Here is a 15,769-nt window from a genome sequence, read left to right on the forward strand (position 1 = left end):
CAACAAGGGAGAAGGGAGGAACATGCCATCCCAACCCCCAGGCAGGACAGAGTGTGATTATACAACTATTAATACATGTGTAGGTAGCACCGTGAAATTAAAAAGATACAATGGTAGGAAGGAAAGCTAAATTACATCAATAAACACGTAAATAACAAGTCAATAAGTCAATAAACAAATGAAAAACTAAATGCACAAGTAACTTTAGCAACCACCGCTGCGGACGATGGGTGGAGGCGAGCTAAGGGTTAATTAAAATATCTCAATAAACACGTAAATAATCAGTAAATAAGTCAATAAACAAACAAACAAAAAAAACATAACAAGCAATAGGTCTATGTAACTTTAGCAACCACCGGAATTTGTATTACTTGAACCTGATCTGGATGTCACAGCTGTGGATGACGGGCGAAAATATATAAAAAAACACGTAAATAATCAGTAAATAAGTCAATAAACAAATAAAAAAACTAAATAAACAAGCAACAGGTCTATGAAACTTTAGCAAACACCGCGAATTTGTATTAGCATAAGCCCGCCATAACCCAGCCCACATAATAAAGCTGAATTTAAAGTATCTTGTATTAATAGCTAAGTATATATCACTATTTCTTTGTATTTTTAAGTCCTATTTTTTTATATATCACTAGATGAGATATAAAAAGAACTATTAAAATTATCATTTAGAAAAAGAACTATGGGCAAGGGAAAGCGAGCCGAGGGGAGGAACAAAAAGGAGAGGAAAAAGCCAGAAAAGGGAAGAAAGGAGAAAAGGAAGGAATAGGATAGAAAAAGGAGGATGAAGAGAAAAGCACAACGGGATAAAATATAAGAAGAATAACTATCAGTATTATCATTTAAACACTGTGAACAAGGGAAAGTGAGCCGAGGGGAAGAGCAAACGGCCGAGGAAAAGGAGAGAAAAGGGAGGAAAAGGAGAGAAGGAGGAGGAAAGAGAAGAAAGCACAAAGGGAAGAGAAGGTAGATAACGGCGTGGATGAGGAGGACTGGACACAGGAGCAGCCAGGTATGTGTGTGTGTGTGTGTGTGTTTGTGTGTGTGTTGGGTTCAGACGTGTCAAGCTTTCTTATTTCAAGCTTTCTTCATTTTCCTTGCAGGGGAGGTTAAGGCTTATTTTGTATGGCCCCCTTCTATTGATCTTGTGTTTGGAAGGTCAGTAATTATTTTCAGTCTTGGGTTCAGACGTGTCAAGCTTTCCTATTTTAAGCTTACGGTGCTTTATTTCAAGCTTTTTTATTTTACTTGCAGGGGAGGTTAAGGCTTATTTTGTATGGCCCCCTTCTATTGATCTTGTGTTTGGAAGGTCAGTAATTGTTTTCAGTCTTGGGTTCAGACGTGTCAAGCTTTCCTATTTTAAGCTTACTTTATTTCAAGCTTTCACATGCATAGTAGGTTAGGGCTCATTTTGTGGGCCCCCTTCTATTGATCTTGTGTTTGGGAGGTCAGTAATTGTTTTCAGTCTTGGGCTCAGACGTGCCAAGCTTTCCTATTTCAAGCTTAATTTATTTTACTTGCAGGGGAGGTTAAGGCTTATTTTGTGTGGCTCCCGTCGATTGATTTTGAGTATGAGACGTCATTAATATTAAGTTTATCAGGTGGATATTACCAATTTTTATTTTTCCTTATCACTAATTATTTTCACTCGGGTTCAGATGTGTTAAGCTTTCACATTTGAAGCTTACTCTATTTTACTTGCAAGGGAGATTAAGGCTTATTTTGTGTGGCTCCTATTTATTGATCTTGAGTCTGAAATTATTTATAATTCTAAGATTGAAACAAACCTATTGAATGGGTATTTTTCAGAATAACACCCAAGTTACTCCACTGCTTGATTGTATTAGCCTGGGGTGGGTCTGTGGGTGGGGGCCACATCTACACCCCCTTGCTCCCTGCCACTCCCAAACCAATGGTCATTTCAAGATGCAGGGTCATGGAGGTTTTCTCCTGTACCCATAATATTTGAACTTCAAACATTTTGAAATTCATTTCATTCACAGATGAGACCCTGCCTTTTAAAGTCTGGTTCTGTTTTTTTATGATAATTATTAAAATAAAATTGTACGGCATTATGAATCTTAAAATAAATGGCTGAAACAGTAAAACTACTGGTTCAGTAAATGTTTGATATAGCTCAACTTCAGACAAATATATCATAAGTATATAAAAAAAATACCCTCCACGTTAGATGACACAGTTCTCAGCCACTCCAGCCGTGAGAGGGATTTGTGAGTGTGCACAATCTCACTGACCCAGAACTCACTGGATTATTGCCAGAAATCCATGCGAGTAAAGTCCTGAGTTTTCTATTTAGAAGCGTTACCAACTGGAGCACGGCAATTATCCTTGAATTGTATCTGGCTATAATCAGCTATGTGATGCTGTTAAATTTTAGTCTTCCTATTAGAGAAAGGATATAGATTCCCTTGAACAGTACTGAAAAGAATGACCAAAGTGATCCAAGGACTTAGAAATTTACCATTCAGAGAAAAGATACACTGAACCCACCCTCAGGAGCTGCTATGTGTAGGCCATCTGGCCTCTTGAAGTTTCCTTATATCCGTGTGTATCCTTCTGTATGATAATAGATATTATATATACTTCTTTTTCAGTTACATTTTGACTCATGCCTCAAATGAGAGAAGGTTGTCTGGTGCAAAGGGCAGAGAAGAGCGAGACCTCATCTCATGACATACAGAAGACTAAAGATATCATGAGGAAAGTGGAAATGATCAGACGGAAAAAAATGTTTCAGCAAAAGGTCACTCCAGGTAATAAAAACAATAAAAGGGGCTCCAAGAGCTGATGTTGTTATATATATATATATATATATAATATATATATATATATATATATATATATATATATATATATATATATATATATATATATATATATATATATATATATATATATATATATATATATATATATATATATATATATATATATATATATATATATATATATATATATATATATATATATATATATATATATATATATATATATATATATATATATATATATATATATATATATATATATATATATATATATATATATATATATATATATATATATATATATAGTTGAAATAACATAGCCAGTATTCTAACCACTACGGCATCTTCCACTTCCTCACCCATGAGGTCAAAAGTGAGAGACTGACTCCCCCTGCCTCTCACCCAACCTCTGCTCACTTGGGTGTAATTGTGACGATTCTTTCCCAGCACAGGGTTTGATGATATATGGGTCATACTAAGAAAAGTTGAAGTAGCCCATCCAGTATTAGATTTGGTTATTTCAACTGGTCTTAGTATGGTCTAATGTCATCAATAGATAATAAAGGGAATTACTTATATGTTATTATGGACTGAACTGACAGAATATGTACACATAGCTTATTTTATTAAATGATAGCAAGGAAAATAGTGAACAAGGAGAGGTGAGACCAGGAATCTAAACTGAAGTGAAACTGATCATCTGATGGAGCAGTAGATGGAATGATGTTAGGAGGGTTTATCTCCAGTAAGAAACTTGGGTGTCTCATTATGAAGAAAATCAATAATGCCTGGCCTTGGTGAAGCCTGATTGTTGAACATTTATTGCAGTCATTGGCATGAGTAATGTATTCGAAGCCAAGCTGCGATTGCTGCGGAAGAACAACAGGAGTTTGGCTAAAGCATTGTCAGAGCAGAAGATGGCAGCAAACCATTGGTTAGTGTAATGTAATATCTATTAACTTTTTAGATGAAATTTTTACACTTTAAATTTGATAGTGGTAAAGTAATTTTTTAGTATGGCCCAGCTGATAAACAATAGTTACTAATATTTGTAATTCTAAGGGTGTTTATATTATTTTATTTTCCATAATTTTAAGTTCAAACTCACCTTAACTTTCAAGAATCATAGATGAAATCAACTCTGACAGGTACACAGAGACCATTACATTGAGAGGTGAGCTTCAAGAGGCACATGAAAAACTGCTGAGGATGCCGTACAGCAACACCAACATAGAACAAGTGTTTGTGGAGGCAGAAAAGCAGATCAAGGTGAGGGAGCATTATAACCAAACCACCTGTGAGGAAATTTTATTGCTTTATTTAAATCATTCTTGGGGAATTTTACTTAGTGTAACTCTTGGCAAACTATTATCAACAAATGGGATTTCAGTATTGCCTAGTAGTGATACCACATCATACCTAAAGCCTATAGTGGAAATATGAATCCCTCTTTTGTATGTCTTGAATCACATATTGTTTTGGGTATGATCAAGATGATTCTTCACAGGAATGCTACAAGGCAATAGACAAAGATTTCAGCATGGCCCTGGAGAGAATTGTGGATGCTGTGGAAAAATTGACTAAGGCCAAGCATCTAGTTGGGAACACCCTGAACATCTTGCAGTTTCCTTCTCAATCTCCAGTCAATATTTTCTCTCGCTTGTCAGGTGAGTTATCGAGAAAACTGAGTATAAATGGCCCTTTTTAGCCATGCTGCAGTAGTAGCAGGTGAGAGAGAGACAAGAGTTTGTAATGAACAGAAAAAGGAAAAGTAAAGGAATTGGAAATGAGAAATTACACTGAAAACTAATCATTTTTAGCAACCATCTTTGGGAGCATTTCTTGAAGGAATAGGCCATTTATTTAAACAGATAACAATTTGCCTAATAATTACTTATTAATATATTAAGTATGTTATGAAAACAGGTCATTGAAGAAAGTCAGTTGATCTAATCTATTGTTTATCAGGCTCTAGAACTCCATTAGGAACCAGTGGAGTTGGTCCGCCGCTTCAAAGGGCTGTCCTGCCTATGGTCAGCGGACATGTTCTGCAGCCGGTTATGGTTCCTCTTCCAAAGTTGAAAATCACATCAAGTGATAGAAGAAACAACTGCTTCCTTGGTGAGATACATATTTTAACTGCAGTTTTAGATTTAGTTGAAAAATGCTGTCTCCTCATTTTATAAAGATAAATCAAACTTGCTAATCTATGAATTATTTATTCATAGTTAATGACGAGAATGATCCTGGCATATCAACAATTGAAGAGGGCTCCCCAACTGTGAACAGTGACATGAGTGAAGAGCAACTGTTCCAAGATGACAGTGAAGAACATCAACCTGAGACCAACATGGAATCACCAACAGATAATAATATCCTTGAAGCTCAGTCTGAGTCTGGGCTTGATAGCGTTGACTTGGGAGTGAGGCTTGAGAGGGTCACTGGGAGATCTAGGACAAGGAGCAAAGCAGAGGCATCACCTAATCTACAGGTACTTAATTTCACCTAGATTTTTTATGGGTATTTTTTTCTATAAAATGGAATATTCCAAAATAAAACTAGAAACTATCATGAATGGTGAGTTTTCAAGATTTTACTTTATGCCTTGTATTTTCATCTTTACAGGCTACAACAAGTTTTAGGAGGCAAGGAATTTCAAGAAGAGGAACTGGAAGGAGAGGAGGGAGAAAGGAAGACTCCAGGATATCAAAGTTGTCTCTTTACGAAGACTTGCCATGTTTGGTAAGTATGGTCTTTTTGCATATTATACAAATTTGATTTAGCTCAAGCTTAACCTGTACAGCCCCATGGACGTCTGAGAGACATCCACTTTTCTTTTGCACGAGGGACCATGGACGTCTCTCAAATGTCTGCATTCTTTCCCTCATAGCTCGCAAGATATTTTTCAAATTGAATTGATTTTGTGGTATAAGGGAGTTTAATAAATTTGGCACACGATGCACTATTTGGCAACTTGCCTCTGACTCTCACATGATTTAGGCTGTGTGGAACAAAGAGCACCATACTTAACCTGATCATGTATGATACTGGGCAGTTGTGCTGCTCTTTTTGCTGCATTATATCCACTACAGAGGCAGTTGATATACTGGAAGATAATCTCTCTGACGGGTTAGCTGTTTCATCTGGTAAGAAATATGAGCCATGGGAGGAAGATTATGAAGAATATGAGGAACCAATTCTTTCATCTTGTGTGGCAAGGCAACATTTGGTTTGCCGCCCATGCTATCCTGCTCATGTTGAGTTCACTGGAGAGGAGGAAGAGGAGGATCTTCATAAGCATGCTCCTGCTTTCTTTTTATTTCCACCAGGAAGGAAAATATAAATAAGGCCTCGTGGAAGTGAAGAAAGGGCTTTCTTATCTTGGCCACCTTCACCACCACCACCACCACAATCACACCAACTAACTAATATCAGTTGCATCAGTCATTATTTGTGTGATGAGAGTAAGCGAGAGCAGAGGGTTTGCGTGACGAGAAAGGTTACCAAATCGTCTTCATGGCCAGTTGACACATGCAAAGCCTAGGCTATGCACCGAAGTAAACATAAATGATAGTTCAAGATGTCATCTACTCATCTACTGTGACACTTGTAATCTCCACAACTTAATTATTTACAGTATTTCATGTGCTATGCTGGCAATGGTGAATGACTAGAAGTATAATAATAATCCACTTTGAGTACAACGCGACATCATTACTCGGCTCCACAGCGCTGGCAATTCAAAACTTGTGTGGGTCAACTTGCAGAAGGGTGATGGCAGGCTGTCCGTCCATCAGTATGACCCATATTTTGGATGCTGTGACCGTTTTTATAATATTATTAGGTACATAGAATATGAACCAAAAATGCTAAAAGTGGCAGGTCCTGGGTGAACACAAGCTTTTAATTTAGTCTGGTACTCTACAGGAAAAAAAAAAGAAAAAAAAATAGACTTGTGTTCTGAATTTTATGGAGGTATCCAAAAATACGTATGTTCGAAATAAGTTAAAATTATTTTTCAAAAACTAAATCAGTTTAGTTACAATTAAAAATTATACTTTTCAGACTGGAGAAAATGAGGTCCTTGCACCTTCACCAGAGGAGGAGGATCCTCTCGAGGGCCCAAGCTGGCTGCACGCCACGGGAAACACACGGGGGGCCTTGAGGGGTCGTTACCGGGGTCGGAGGAAGAGGAGTAGCAGTCGGAAAGATGGCAAAAAAACTGATGATGCTTCCACAATTGATTCATCAGATCAAGTTGAGGACACAAGTATAGGCATTTCAGAAATGTTCAGACAAACTGCAGCGCAGGAGCCAAGCCCAAGGAGAGAAGCTGCCTCAACAACCACATCACCCACAGAGACTCAATCACAGTCACTTGACCATAGTTGCCTTGATTCACATGCCTCTCTGCTTGCCAGGCTGGAACTTTTAGAGGCTAAGGGTGGGCGGAAATCTAGAAGGCTTTTAAAAAGTAAATTGAGTACTGCTGCATTAGAATCAGAGTTACGGGATCCTGCCTCTGATATCAGAACACAGGAAAATGAACAACTTGTTATAGGTAGCCCTAAAAAGATGGTCCCAGTCTCAAGCACAAAGGGTCCAGGAGTGAGTTTGACAGTAGAGAACAAAGATGGACCGTGCAAAAATTCACCTGCATTGATCAGTGAAAGTATAGAGACACGAAGACCTGGTGATATAACTTGTCAGCTTGTCACCAACATGGATATAACTCAGCCAGTTTCAGATATAATAATTCAACAAGATATAGCACCCACAGTAGATGATACAGAAGGCTCACAAGATGAATGTAAGCCTACTCAGTCAAAAAAGAAATTCTTCAAAACAAAAGAGCAGGAATCAATTGATGAAATTCCAAAAGTGGTAGAGAGGACTCCTTTTGACTTGTCAATGCTAAATGAAACTGTGGTCAACATGCCACCATTTTCATTAATGAGGACCACTGAGAAAGAAAATTTGCAGCCCCTGTCCTCTGGGGGCAGTGATGAGGCTGTCACCCTGTGTGATGTGTCTGTCGTTCTGAAAGATGTCATAAAGGAGTCTGTGAGTGCAGATGCACCAAGAAGGTCAATTAGGATGACCCAGAAGGGGAGTCACTCACCCAAAAGCACACCATTGAATTTCCCAGAACGGACAAGACGTGCCAGGAGAATGTTGCAGTACTCAGTAAACTATAATGATGATGATGAGATGAGGAATGATGAATGGGGAGGAGGGAAAAAACAAAAAAATAAAAAACCACAGTCACCAACTGCAGAAGGGATGCCAGTTAAACTCAAAGGGCTTAAAAAAAAATCAGCAAAATCTCTTAGTAATGGTCTGAATGACATTCACAGTAACGCTGAAGAAGCAGAAGTCACAAATGCTCGTGTTTTGTCAAACAAAACTGACAACATGAAGATTCTTCCTAACTGTTATGTTAGAATTCAAAGATCAAGTATCATGGAGACTCCCTCGTTTAGAATGGATGAAGATACAAGCCCAGAAGATTTGCTGATTGACCTTAATGCCTTGCCTGATCAACAGCAACTGCTCTCTAAGAGTCAGATAGGAAGATCAACTGAGATGAGAGGAACACCAGATGCTAATGATGACAATGCAGATGACTGTATCAGTAGCCCAGTCAGCAGAGACAGAGATACAAGTGAGTTTTTGAGTGGAGGTTTTACTAGATTAGTTCATATAAAATGGAATATATTAAGTTTGAAATGGATAGACATTAGTGGAAGGGGAGGTGAAGAGGTAAGTTTATCTGTATGAAGGATGTGAAATATGCTTATGATGATCCCCATGGAGCATTCATGTTAAATTTTACTTTGAACTATAGTTGCATGTGTGTATTGAGAAGGCCAGATTCTGTGAATATATGAAGATCAGAGAGGAATGGGGTTTTGGAAAAAAATGCAGGGAAAAGAGTTTTGAAATATAAACAGGAAGATCAGGGAGAAGTGAGTTGACTGTGTCTTAGGTGGCTCCCCATAATGATAGTTCACCAAGCATTTGTTTTACCCACAACGCATCATGTGTTGTCTGCAACTCCAGCCCTACATGTAAACACACCACTGAGTGGTACAAAAACTTACACTGCATGTAGGTTGATCTGCAGCAATGGTCATGTGTATATTATTGCAGTGCAATTGCTGTGAAAGTTAAGTTAAGCTTTACCATTGTCATAGAGAACTCTTATAAACTGTAAAAACTTAAATTTTTTGGGCCATCATATTTCTTAATCTATATGGACTAGATTTTTTCATACAAATTCCATAAATATGATGAAAATTTTTAAGTAATGACACCTCTTCTCCTTTTCTTCACAGCTCATATAGAAGAGTATGAAAAGGATAATGATATTGGAAATGGGATTGATGAATCTGAAATTAAATTCTACAGTGATGATCACATACAGCAATATGAGAAAGAGTCTGGTGACCTGAAGGAGATACATGAAGTTGAGGACGCACAACAAGAACATGATTATGAGGAACACAGTGTTCCCGTAAGCCCACCTGATTCATCTACAGGTAATGAGTGTCAAGGCTGTGAAGGTTTCTGAAAAAATTAATAACTTCAAGCACAATTTAAGTATTTAATGACACTACTTGAAAATTTCAGATGCTGGCTGCCAAAAAGCTAATGAAAAGACAGGTACTACAAGCCCCAAAGTAAGTGGCAGCAAAATGGAAGATGAGGGATCTACCAAAAGCAGCACTGGATTAAAGACAACTTTGGAGAAGGCAGAAGAGTCTCACATGAAAGACAATCCCAGAAAGAGGCGGGCTGCCCTGAAAATCACGTCATACAAAGAAGACTTCCTCAATATGTTAGTCATTTACCTTACAAAGTATTCTTTTAACCAAATTCACAAATTTGATTGTTCTCTAATCCAGTTTCTAAGGCAAAAAACACTTGATATGTCATTGCAAATATGAGAAACCATAAGTAGAATTGGACAAAAAATATTCTTGAATAGATAAATTAAGAAGATAAATAAATAGATGCTGAGTAGTCATACTCATTGGGAGTAATCAGTATTATATATATATATATATATATATATATATATATATATATATATATATATATATATATATATATATATATATATATATATATATATATATATATATATATATATATATATATATATATTCAAGCTTAGTGACTATTATTGTGTGAAGTGGCGAAGGTTTTGATTGAATATTCATAAAAGCTGATTGTATTTTCCCACAGAAAAATGAGACGTGGAGAGAACAACTCCGTCACAGTCAGCAAATCAGCTTCAAGAATCAGGGGCAGGAGCAGAGGAAGGGGAAGAAACAAGAGCAGAGGCACAGCAGAAGTAATTGAAATTATTTAATCAAATATTTAAGAATGGTTAGTTTTTGAAATGGAAATCAGTCATTTATTTATTATTTTAAAGAACCTGATGAATTTTCTTAACCTTAAATTTCATGCAGTACCCCACTTAGAAGAAATATTTATTTTATATGACCTACTTGTTTTTATAAATAAAAGAGGGATTGTTTACTTTTTATCTGACAAGAAGCAGAAATGGTATAATAAGAGGCTTGGGTGGACTGAGAGTAGGGAATCCTTCTTCGATGGTGCAATTCAGACCAGATGAGTAATTTTGACTGACCTGACATGTGTAAAAATTTTAGAAGTGATGGAGGCAAACTACTGACTTCTGTTTTGGCATGGAGAGCAGCATTTTAGAGGTACTGATGAGCTGATTCGTTAATTCATAATCAGATGTAAGTGAACAGCATACTTTAATTCCAGTGTTTCAGAAGAAAGTTGAGACGTAATGACAGTGTGTGTTGGATTAAGAAGATTAGTGTTTGATGCTTGTGGTAATAGTGCCTAGATCTTTCATTTTCATGTACATATATCATCTTTTTTTATTTTCACAGTTCATTATTATAGTTTTACACGGTTGTAAGACTAGAGCAGTACTGTTTTGATCGAGCAGTACTGTTTGGATTAGCTCCATCTTTCAATCATTCCTAGTGTCCTGCAGGTCCATGGAAGGAGGGTGCCTGTCAAAATTGAATAAAAAAAAACATCACTGTCTCTCCAAATGAGTCATTCTGAAATATATATGTATATTTAAATCATGAAAATTAAATAGAAACTTGGCTTCTTTTTTCATCAAACTAGGTAATTCAAATCAAACTAGACTACTTTCATTAGCTTCTTACCAAACAATTATAAAAGGATCAAGTTATTTAATAGTTTCTTCATGTACCTTATGATATCGCTGTACCCATGGAAAGGTCTATAGTCACAGGGATGTTATTGGATGCAGAAATGAAGACAAATATATCTCATAGCGTGTTCATGAATTTACTGAATAAAAAAAGAATATGGAGTTGTCATATCTTGTCCTGTTGTTTTAATTATTACCCATGAACATGATGTGCTTCTGGTCATTACTTACAAACTACTACTGCTGTCTGGACCCATACGCTAGTTCTGATTTAACAAAAAGACCAAACTTGATTCATATCCGTATTGCAAACTCTTCTTTCATTCCATGTTCTATTTTTTTTTTTTTTTAAACAAAGCAGACAGCTCAAGGGCACAAAAAATGGAAATAATAATAAAAAAACCTGCTACTCGCTTGTTTTGTATCCATAGTTCAATACCACATTCTCTCAAACCTCATACAGTTCTTCACTACATTCTGTCATCTTTGTAGCCAGCATTTTTTCACACTGCCAAAATCAACTTTATCCATTATTTTTTTCATTATATGGTCATGACACTTTTTTTTTTTTTCTTATAGACAACTCAACCTCTAACTTGTTCCTCAATTGCACTTTTTCAACCCTTTCTGAACATCAAAATAAATATCTATAATGGAGGGGCTTTTGTTAGGCCTCCAATAAAATAAAAAATAGGCATGCTAACCACTACACCACGAAAGTCTCTCTCTCTCTCTCTCTCTCTCTCTCTCTCTCTCTCCTAATTGTGCTGTTAGGGTAAGATATTCGTTGGCATGTTGATGTGTTATTAAAAACCGTGAAAATGGATGGAACGAGAAAGAAAAGAAGCATGCAGAAAGAGAAACAACGTATGGGACTAACTTCCACATCCCCAAAGAATTAGTTGGATGGTGACTTTGAGTAGAGAAACAAAAAAGAAAGCAAGCAAAAGAAATGTGGCGGGAATAATGGAGATGGGGGGATGGGCGAGAGCGTGCAGGAAAGGCATGAAAGAAACGGAGATCGAGATAGTCTTGTGAACTGCCGTGGGGAAAATGAACATATTACAAATGGAAGCGTTTTTCTCGACAGAGGTTCATGCGAGGCGAGCTTCAGAGAACACGGAGGGGAAGACTGCGGAAAAAGGGTGTCAGTGTAGAGGCAGAAAAGTGTTCCAACCACAGCCACAAGCGAGGGAGGGCTTTAGGGTGTCGCCAGAGTAGTTTGCAGATAGAATACACAAAGGGGAGAAAAATTACAGGACGCTTTCTTTCAACGGCGCCATGTTACGTCCGTTCTTGCATGTCAAATCAACGCGGAATGGAGATGGAGCTATCCTGGAAGGCCTACGGTGCATACAGGCAGATGGGTTCGTTAGCTGTCTAGTTCGAAGTAAAGTTAAAGAAGAAATGAGTCGGTAAGCAAAAGTAGACTCGTAATAAAAGGACTAGAAATACCCAGTTGGTGAATATTACAGCTGTCAGTGCTTACGAGTTTTCTACACTAAGCTAAAGTAGTTTAAATATTCACAAAGACAGTAAACAAGATAAATAGTGGCTTAGGGCGCCTCCGTGGTGAAATGATTTGCACGACCAGCTACGAATCCCCGGTCCCAGGTTCGAATCCCCGCCCGGGCAGTCGGCGCGCATCACCACTAAACGAAACTGCCTCACACTTCAGGCAAGGCATAACAGTTGCTTCCCCGCCCCTTGGCACCCCCGGAAGCGTCCACATTAGCAGTCATTAGAGCGAATCAATGGTTCTGAAGAGACAAAGCGTTGCCGGTTCCTGGGGCCAACCAACAGACAGCTTCCGCTCCTTTCCTTCCCTCGTCCTTCTCCTCCGCCCTTCCTTTTCCCCTCTCGTCTCCCCTCACAATGATCTCTCCCGCACATTCTGGCTTTAGTATTCCTATTTCTTGACTTTAGAGTAGCATTATAGTTTTCTTTTGCTGATAAAGCCTCTAAAACCCGATAATGAGAGGCGTGAAAGCGTAATTGATAGATAACGAAGACACGCGATAAAGATAAGAAAAATAAGGAAGGAGATTAGGAGACAAGAGATGAGGAAACATTAAGCCACCCCCTCTAACGAGAATATAAACTAGACAATACGTGAATAATAGCTGACCCATGATATCTTGTCACTGGCCGAATAAATGATCTGGGCCTAGTTAAAAAGAAAAGGAAAAGGCGGTGATGTAAAATGATATATATGAGAAAGCGCTTCAGGATTTCCGCTTGTAGAAATTCCATAACGTGTGTGTATGTTCGTGTAGGAATAGAAAGAGAAAGATCCTTCCTCATGTAGCAAACTGTTATCCCTGAAAAAAGAAAAGAAGGTAAACATCTACACACCTAACAACTTGAAAATAAACCAAAACTACGATGTATGCGAGGAAGGGATGAGAGGAGAAACGCGTCCCCTCTGCACGCTACATAATGACGTGGCTGGTGACGCTGGAGGCCCTGCTGGTGGAGTGAAAGGCAGCACGACAGAGCGAGGCCTTATTTACGTGCAGTCAAAGTAACCCCGCGGTCGCCTTTGTTGGAAAATCTGGAGGCTCGTCGCTCTGAAAGAAACAGTCGCATCAATGGTCGCCGATCGCCCACCTATTTCGGAGCGGCTCTCGCATTTACTCGCCTCCCCTCGATTTCCACTCACATTTACGAGTTCCCTCTATAGCCGGTAAAGAGAAGCAGCTCCGTCCACGCCGCTCCACCATTTACCGGGAATTATAACTTTTCCCGTACCGTTGCGCGATGTGGGAAGATGCAAAAAAATAATGAAATACAAGTATATGCGCGGGGAGAAAAAAAGAAATGAGTAGGAATGAAAAGCAGGCATGTGACATCCTATCTCCCTTGATGTGTCTCGGTGGAAGAAGACCAAGTCATCTATACAGAGTCACCTTCAATTAGAATAAAGGCTTGGGGTTCCGATCCCTGCTCTTTCATAGCAAAGGGGGAGCAGCGTCCATTAAAAGTATTTGATTCTCTTACCCATTCAGTGAAGGATTAGGAAGAGACGTGTCACGCCGCCCCGCCAGCCGGACATTAGCAATATTAGGCTAATGACGCCCGGCTCTCTTTGGGATAGTCCCTCGCTTCCCTCCACACTGAAATTCACTCTTATTTATTTACGTGTTTACTGGTTGGTATACATTTTATGCGGCAGGGGATGCGTCAAGGGAGATGGGAGCTCAATAATGTATGTGTGCGACTTTTCCTTAGATAATACACGTATAGTATATGTGTGAGTGTGTATATGTGTGCATGTGTGTGTGTCCTACATGCGAGATTTAGCATATCAATGAATCCCAAACATGCATATATTCTTATCTTTCCATCCTTCCTTTATTTTATTTTCATTTATCTATTTCTTCATTCATTAATTCATTAACCTTCTCATTTATACATAAAGTAGACACTCAAGACAAAAATCGACGGTCGCATTAGTTAAATATTAAGTGATTTTTATGGGAGTCGGTGGCTGAGTGGTTAGCGTGCCGACCCCCTCCGCGTCCTGGAGGAAGCAGGTTCGAGTCCTGCCCGCCTCCACAACTGATGGGATTTTTCAGTCACCGCCGGATGGCCTATGACTACCCACATGCTGTCGTGAAGACCACCTGTCAAGCCTGATTCTAGATTCTCTCTCTGAAGAGAGGCTCAAAGATGAGCCAAGCAAGACGGCGCCATTATAAACACTTGCCTGCGCCATAACAGGCTGCGGCCGACCATCAGGCCCCACCATGAAAGCCTACCGGCGCCATGGACCGAAAACGAAAAAAAAAAAAAAAAAAATCTATTGTCTTGATATTTCACATATCCTACTTGAATATTTAGAAAGATACCCCTTTTGGTGTGTGTGTGTGTGTGTGTGTGTGTGTGTGTGTAGTGGGTGGTAAGGAGGAGGAGGAGGAGGAGGAGGAGAATAAGAATGGAGTAGGAGTAGGAGAGGAGGTATAACTGCCGACTATAATAGTATGGAGGACCAGAAGAAAATACAGGAAAATAACGAGGGAAGGACAGGTCAAGAAGACGAAGGGGTAGCAAGGAGGGAAAGGAAGAACAACGGAGAGAGGAGGACGGGGGGGGGGGGGAAGGAAACAACGAGGAGAAAAGAAAATAATTGTGACACCGGGAATCATAACAAGAACAACGACAACAACAATCAAGAGACCCTTCAAACCCAAGCACAACTGAACCTTAACAATGGAGAGGATGTCACAAGAACGAGAAGAACGAGGGTGTATATTCTTTCCCTCTCCCTCCCTCCCTCCCTCCCCATCCCTTCGCCTCCCCATCGCCTTCTCCCCTTCCCTGTTAGTTCTGATGATTCCAACACATTGCCGCAGGTTTTTTTTTCTCTCTCTTATTTCTCTTCTCTCCTTCGTGGCTGCGGTGAAAGAGTTTCCATTGGGCTGGCGGCTGACAAAGGTAACAAAGAGGAAAAAATGATCGAACTCAATAATGCATCGACTCGCTTCGTCTCTCCCTTTCGTTGGGTGAAAGGAGCACGCCTTCAGGGTATTGTTACGTAGGAAGAGGAGGAGGAGGGACAAGGAAGAGGAGGAGGCAAAGGTCGAGAGGTCTGAGAGAATGAGTGTGTTTGTTTGTGTGTGGTTGAACGAGGTCTCGGGAGGGCGCGGGTTACAATTATTTGAGGACGATCTCGCATTCTGGACGCGTTTTTGTTTTCCAGGTTTTGTTTTACTTCCTTTAGTGTCTTTGGGTG

General features: G+C 39.0%; 1 protein-coding gene across 4 annotated transcripts; it reads left to right on the top strand.

Moving 5' to 3' along the window:
* Nucleotides 1–871: 871 nt before the first annotated feature.
* LOC126999855 (uncharacterized) lies at nt 872–11,210 on the top strand. 4 transcript variants are annotated; one of them, XM_050862917.1, is made up of 12 exons: nt 872–1,027; nt 2,631–2,789; nt 3,633–3,738; nt 3,953–4,073; nt 4,312–4,471; nt 4,773–4,925; nt 5,033–5,295; nt 5,430–5,546; nt 6,870–8,469; nt 9,143–9,346; nt 9,438–9,645; nt 10,056–11,210. In XM_050862917.1, the coding sequence occupies exons 2-12, from the start codon at nt 2,645–2,647 to the stop codon at nt 10,180–10,182; spliced, it is 3,204 nt and encodes a 1,067-aa protein (XP_050718874.1). In that variant the 5' UTR covers nt 872–1,027; nt 2,631–2,644; the 3' UTR covers nt 10,183–11,210. The 4 variants fall into 4 exon arrangements, with proteins under 4 accessions (XP_050718874.1, XP_050718877.1, XP_050718875.1 ...); XM_050862918.1 differs by lacking the exon at nt 872–1,027 and adding an exon at nt 1,048–1,173; XM_050862919.1 differs by lacking the exon at nt 872–1,027 and adding an exon at nt 1,275–1,324.
* Nucleotides 11,211–15,769: the final 4,559 nt, after the last annotated feature.

This window comes from Eriocheir sinensis, chromosome 17 (assembly GCF_024679095.1).
Source record: "Eriocheir sinensis breed Jianghai 21 chromosome 17, ASM2467909v1, whole genome shotgun sequence".
NCBI lineage: Eukaryota > Metazoa > Arthropoda > Malacostraca > Decapoda > Varunidae > Eriocheir > Eriocheir sinensis.

Bases quoted from the DNA above. Each gene is read 5' to 3' on its own strand.
- LOC126999855 (XM_050862917.1), top strand. From the start codon at position 2,645: ATGCCTCAAATGAGAGAAGGTTGTCTGGTGCAAAGGGCAGAGAAGAGC. The intron at 2,790-3,632 runs GTAATAAAAACA...CATTTATTGCAG, and splicing joins TCAGCAAAAGGTCACTCCAG to TCATTGGCATGAGTAATGTA. The intron at 9,347-9,437 runs GTAATGAGTGTC...TGAAAATTTCAG, and splicing joins CCCACCTGATTCATCTACAG to ATGCTGGCTGCCAAAAAGCT.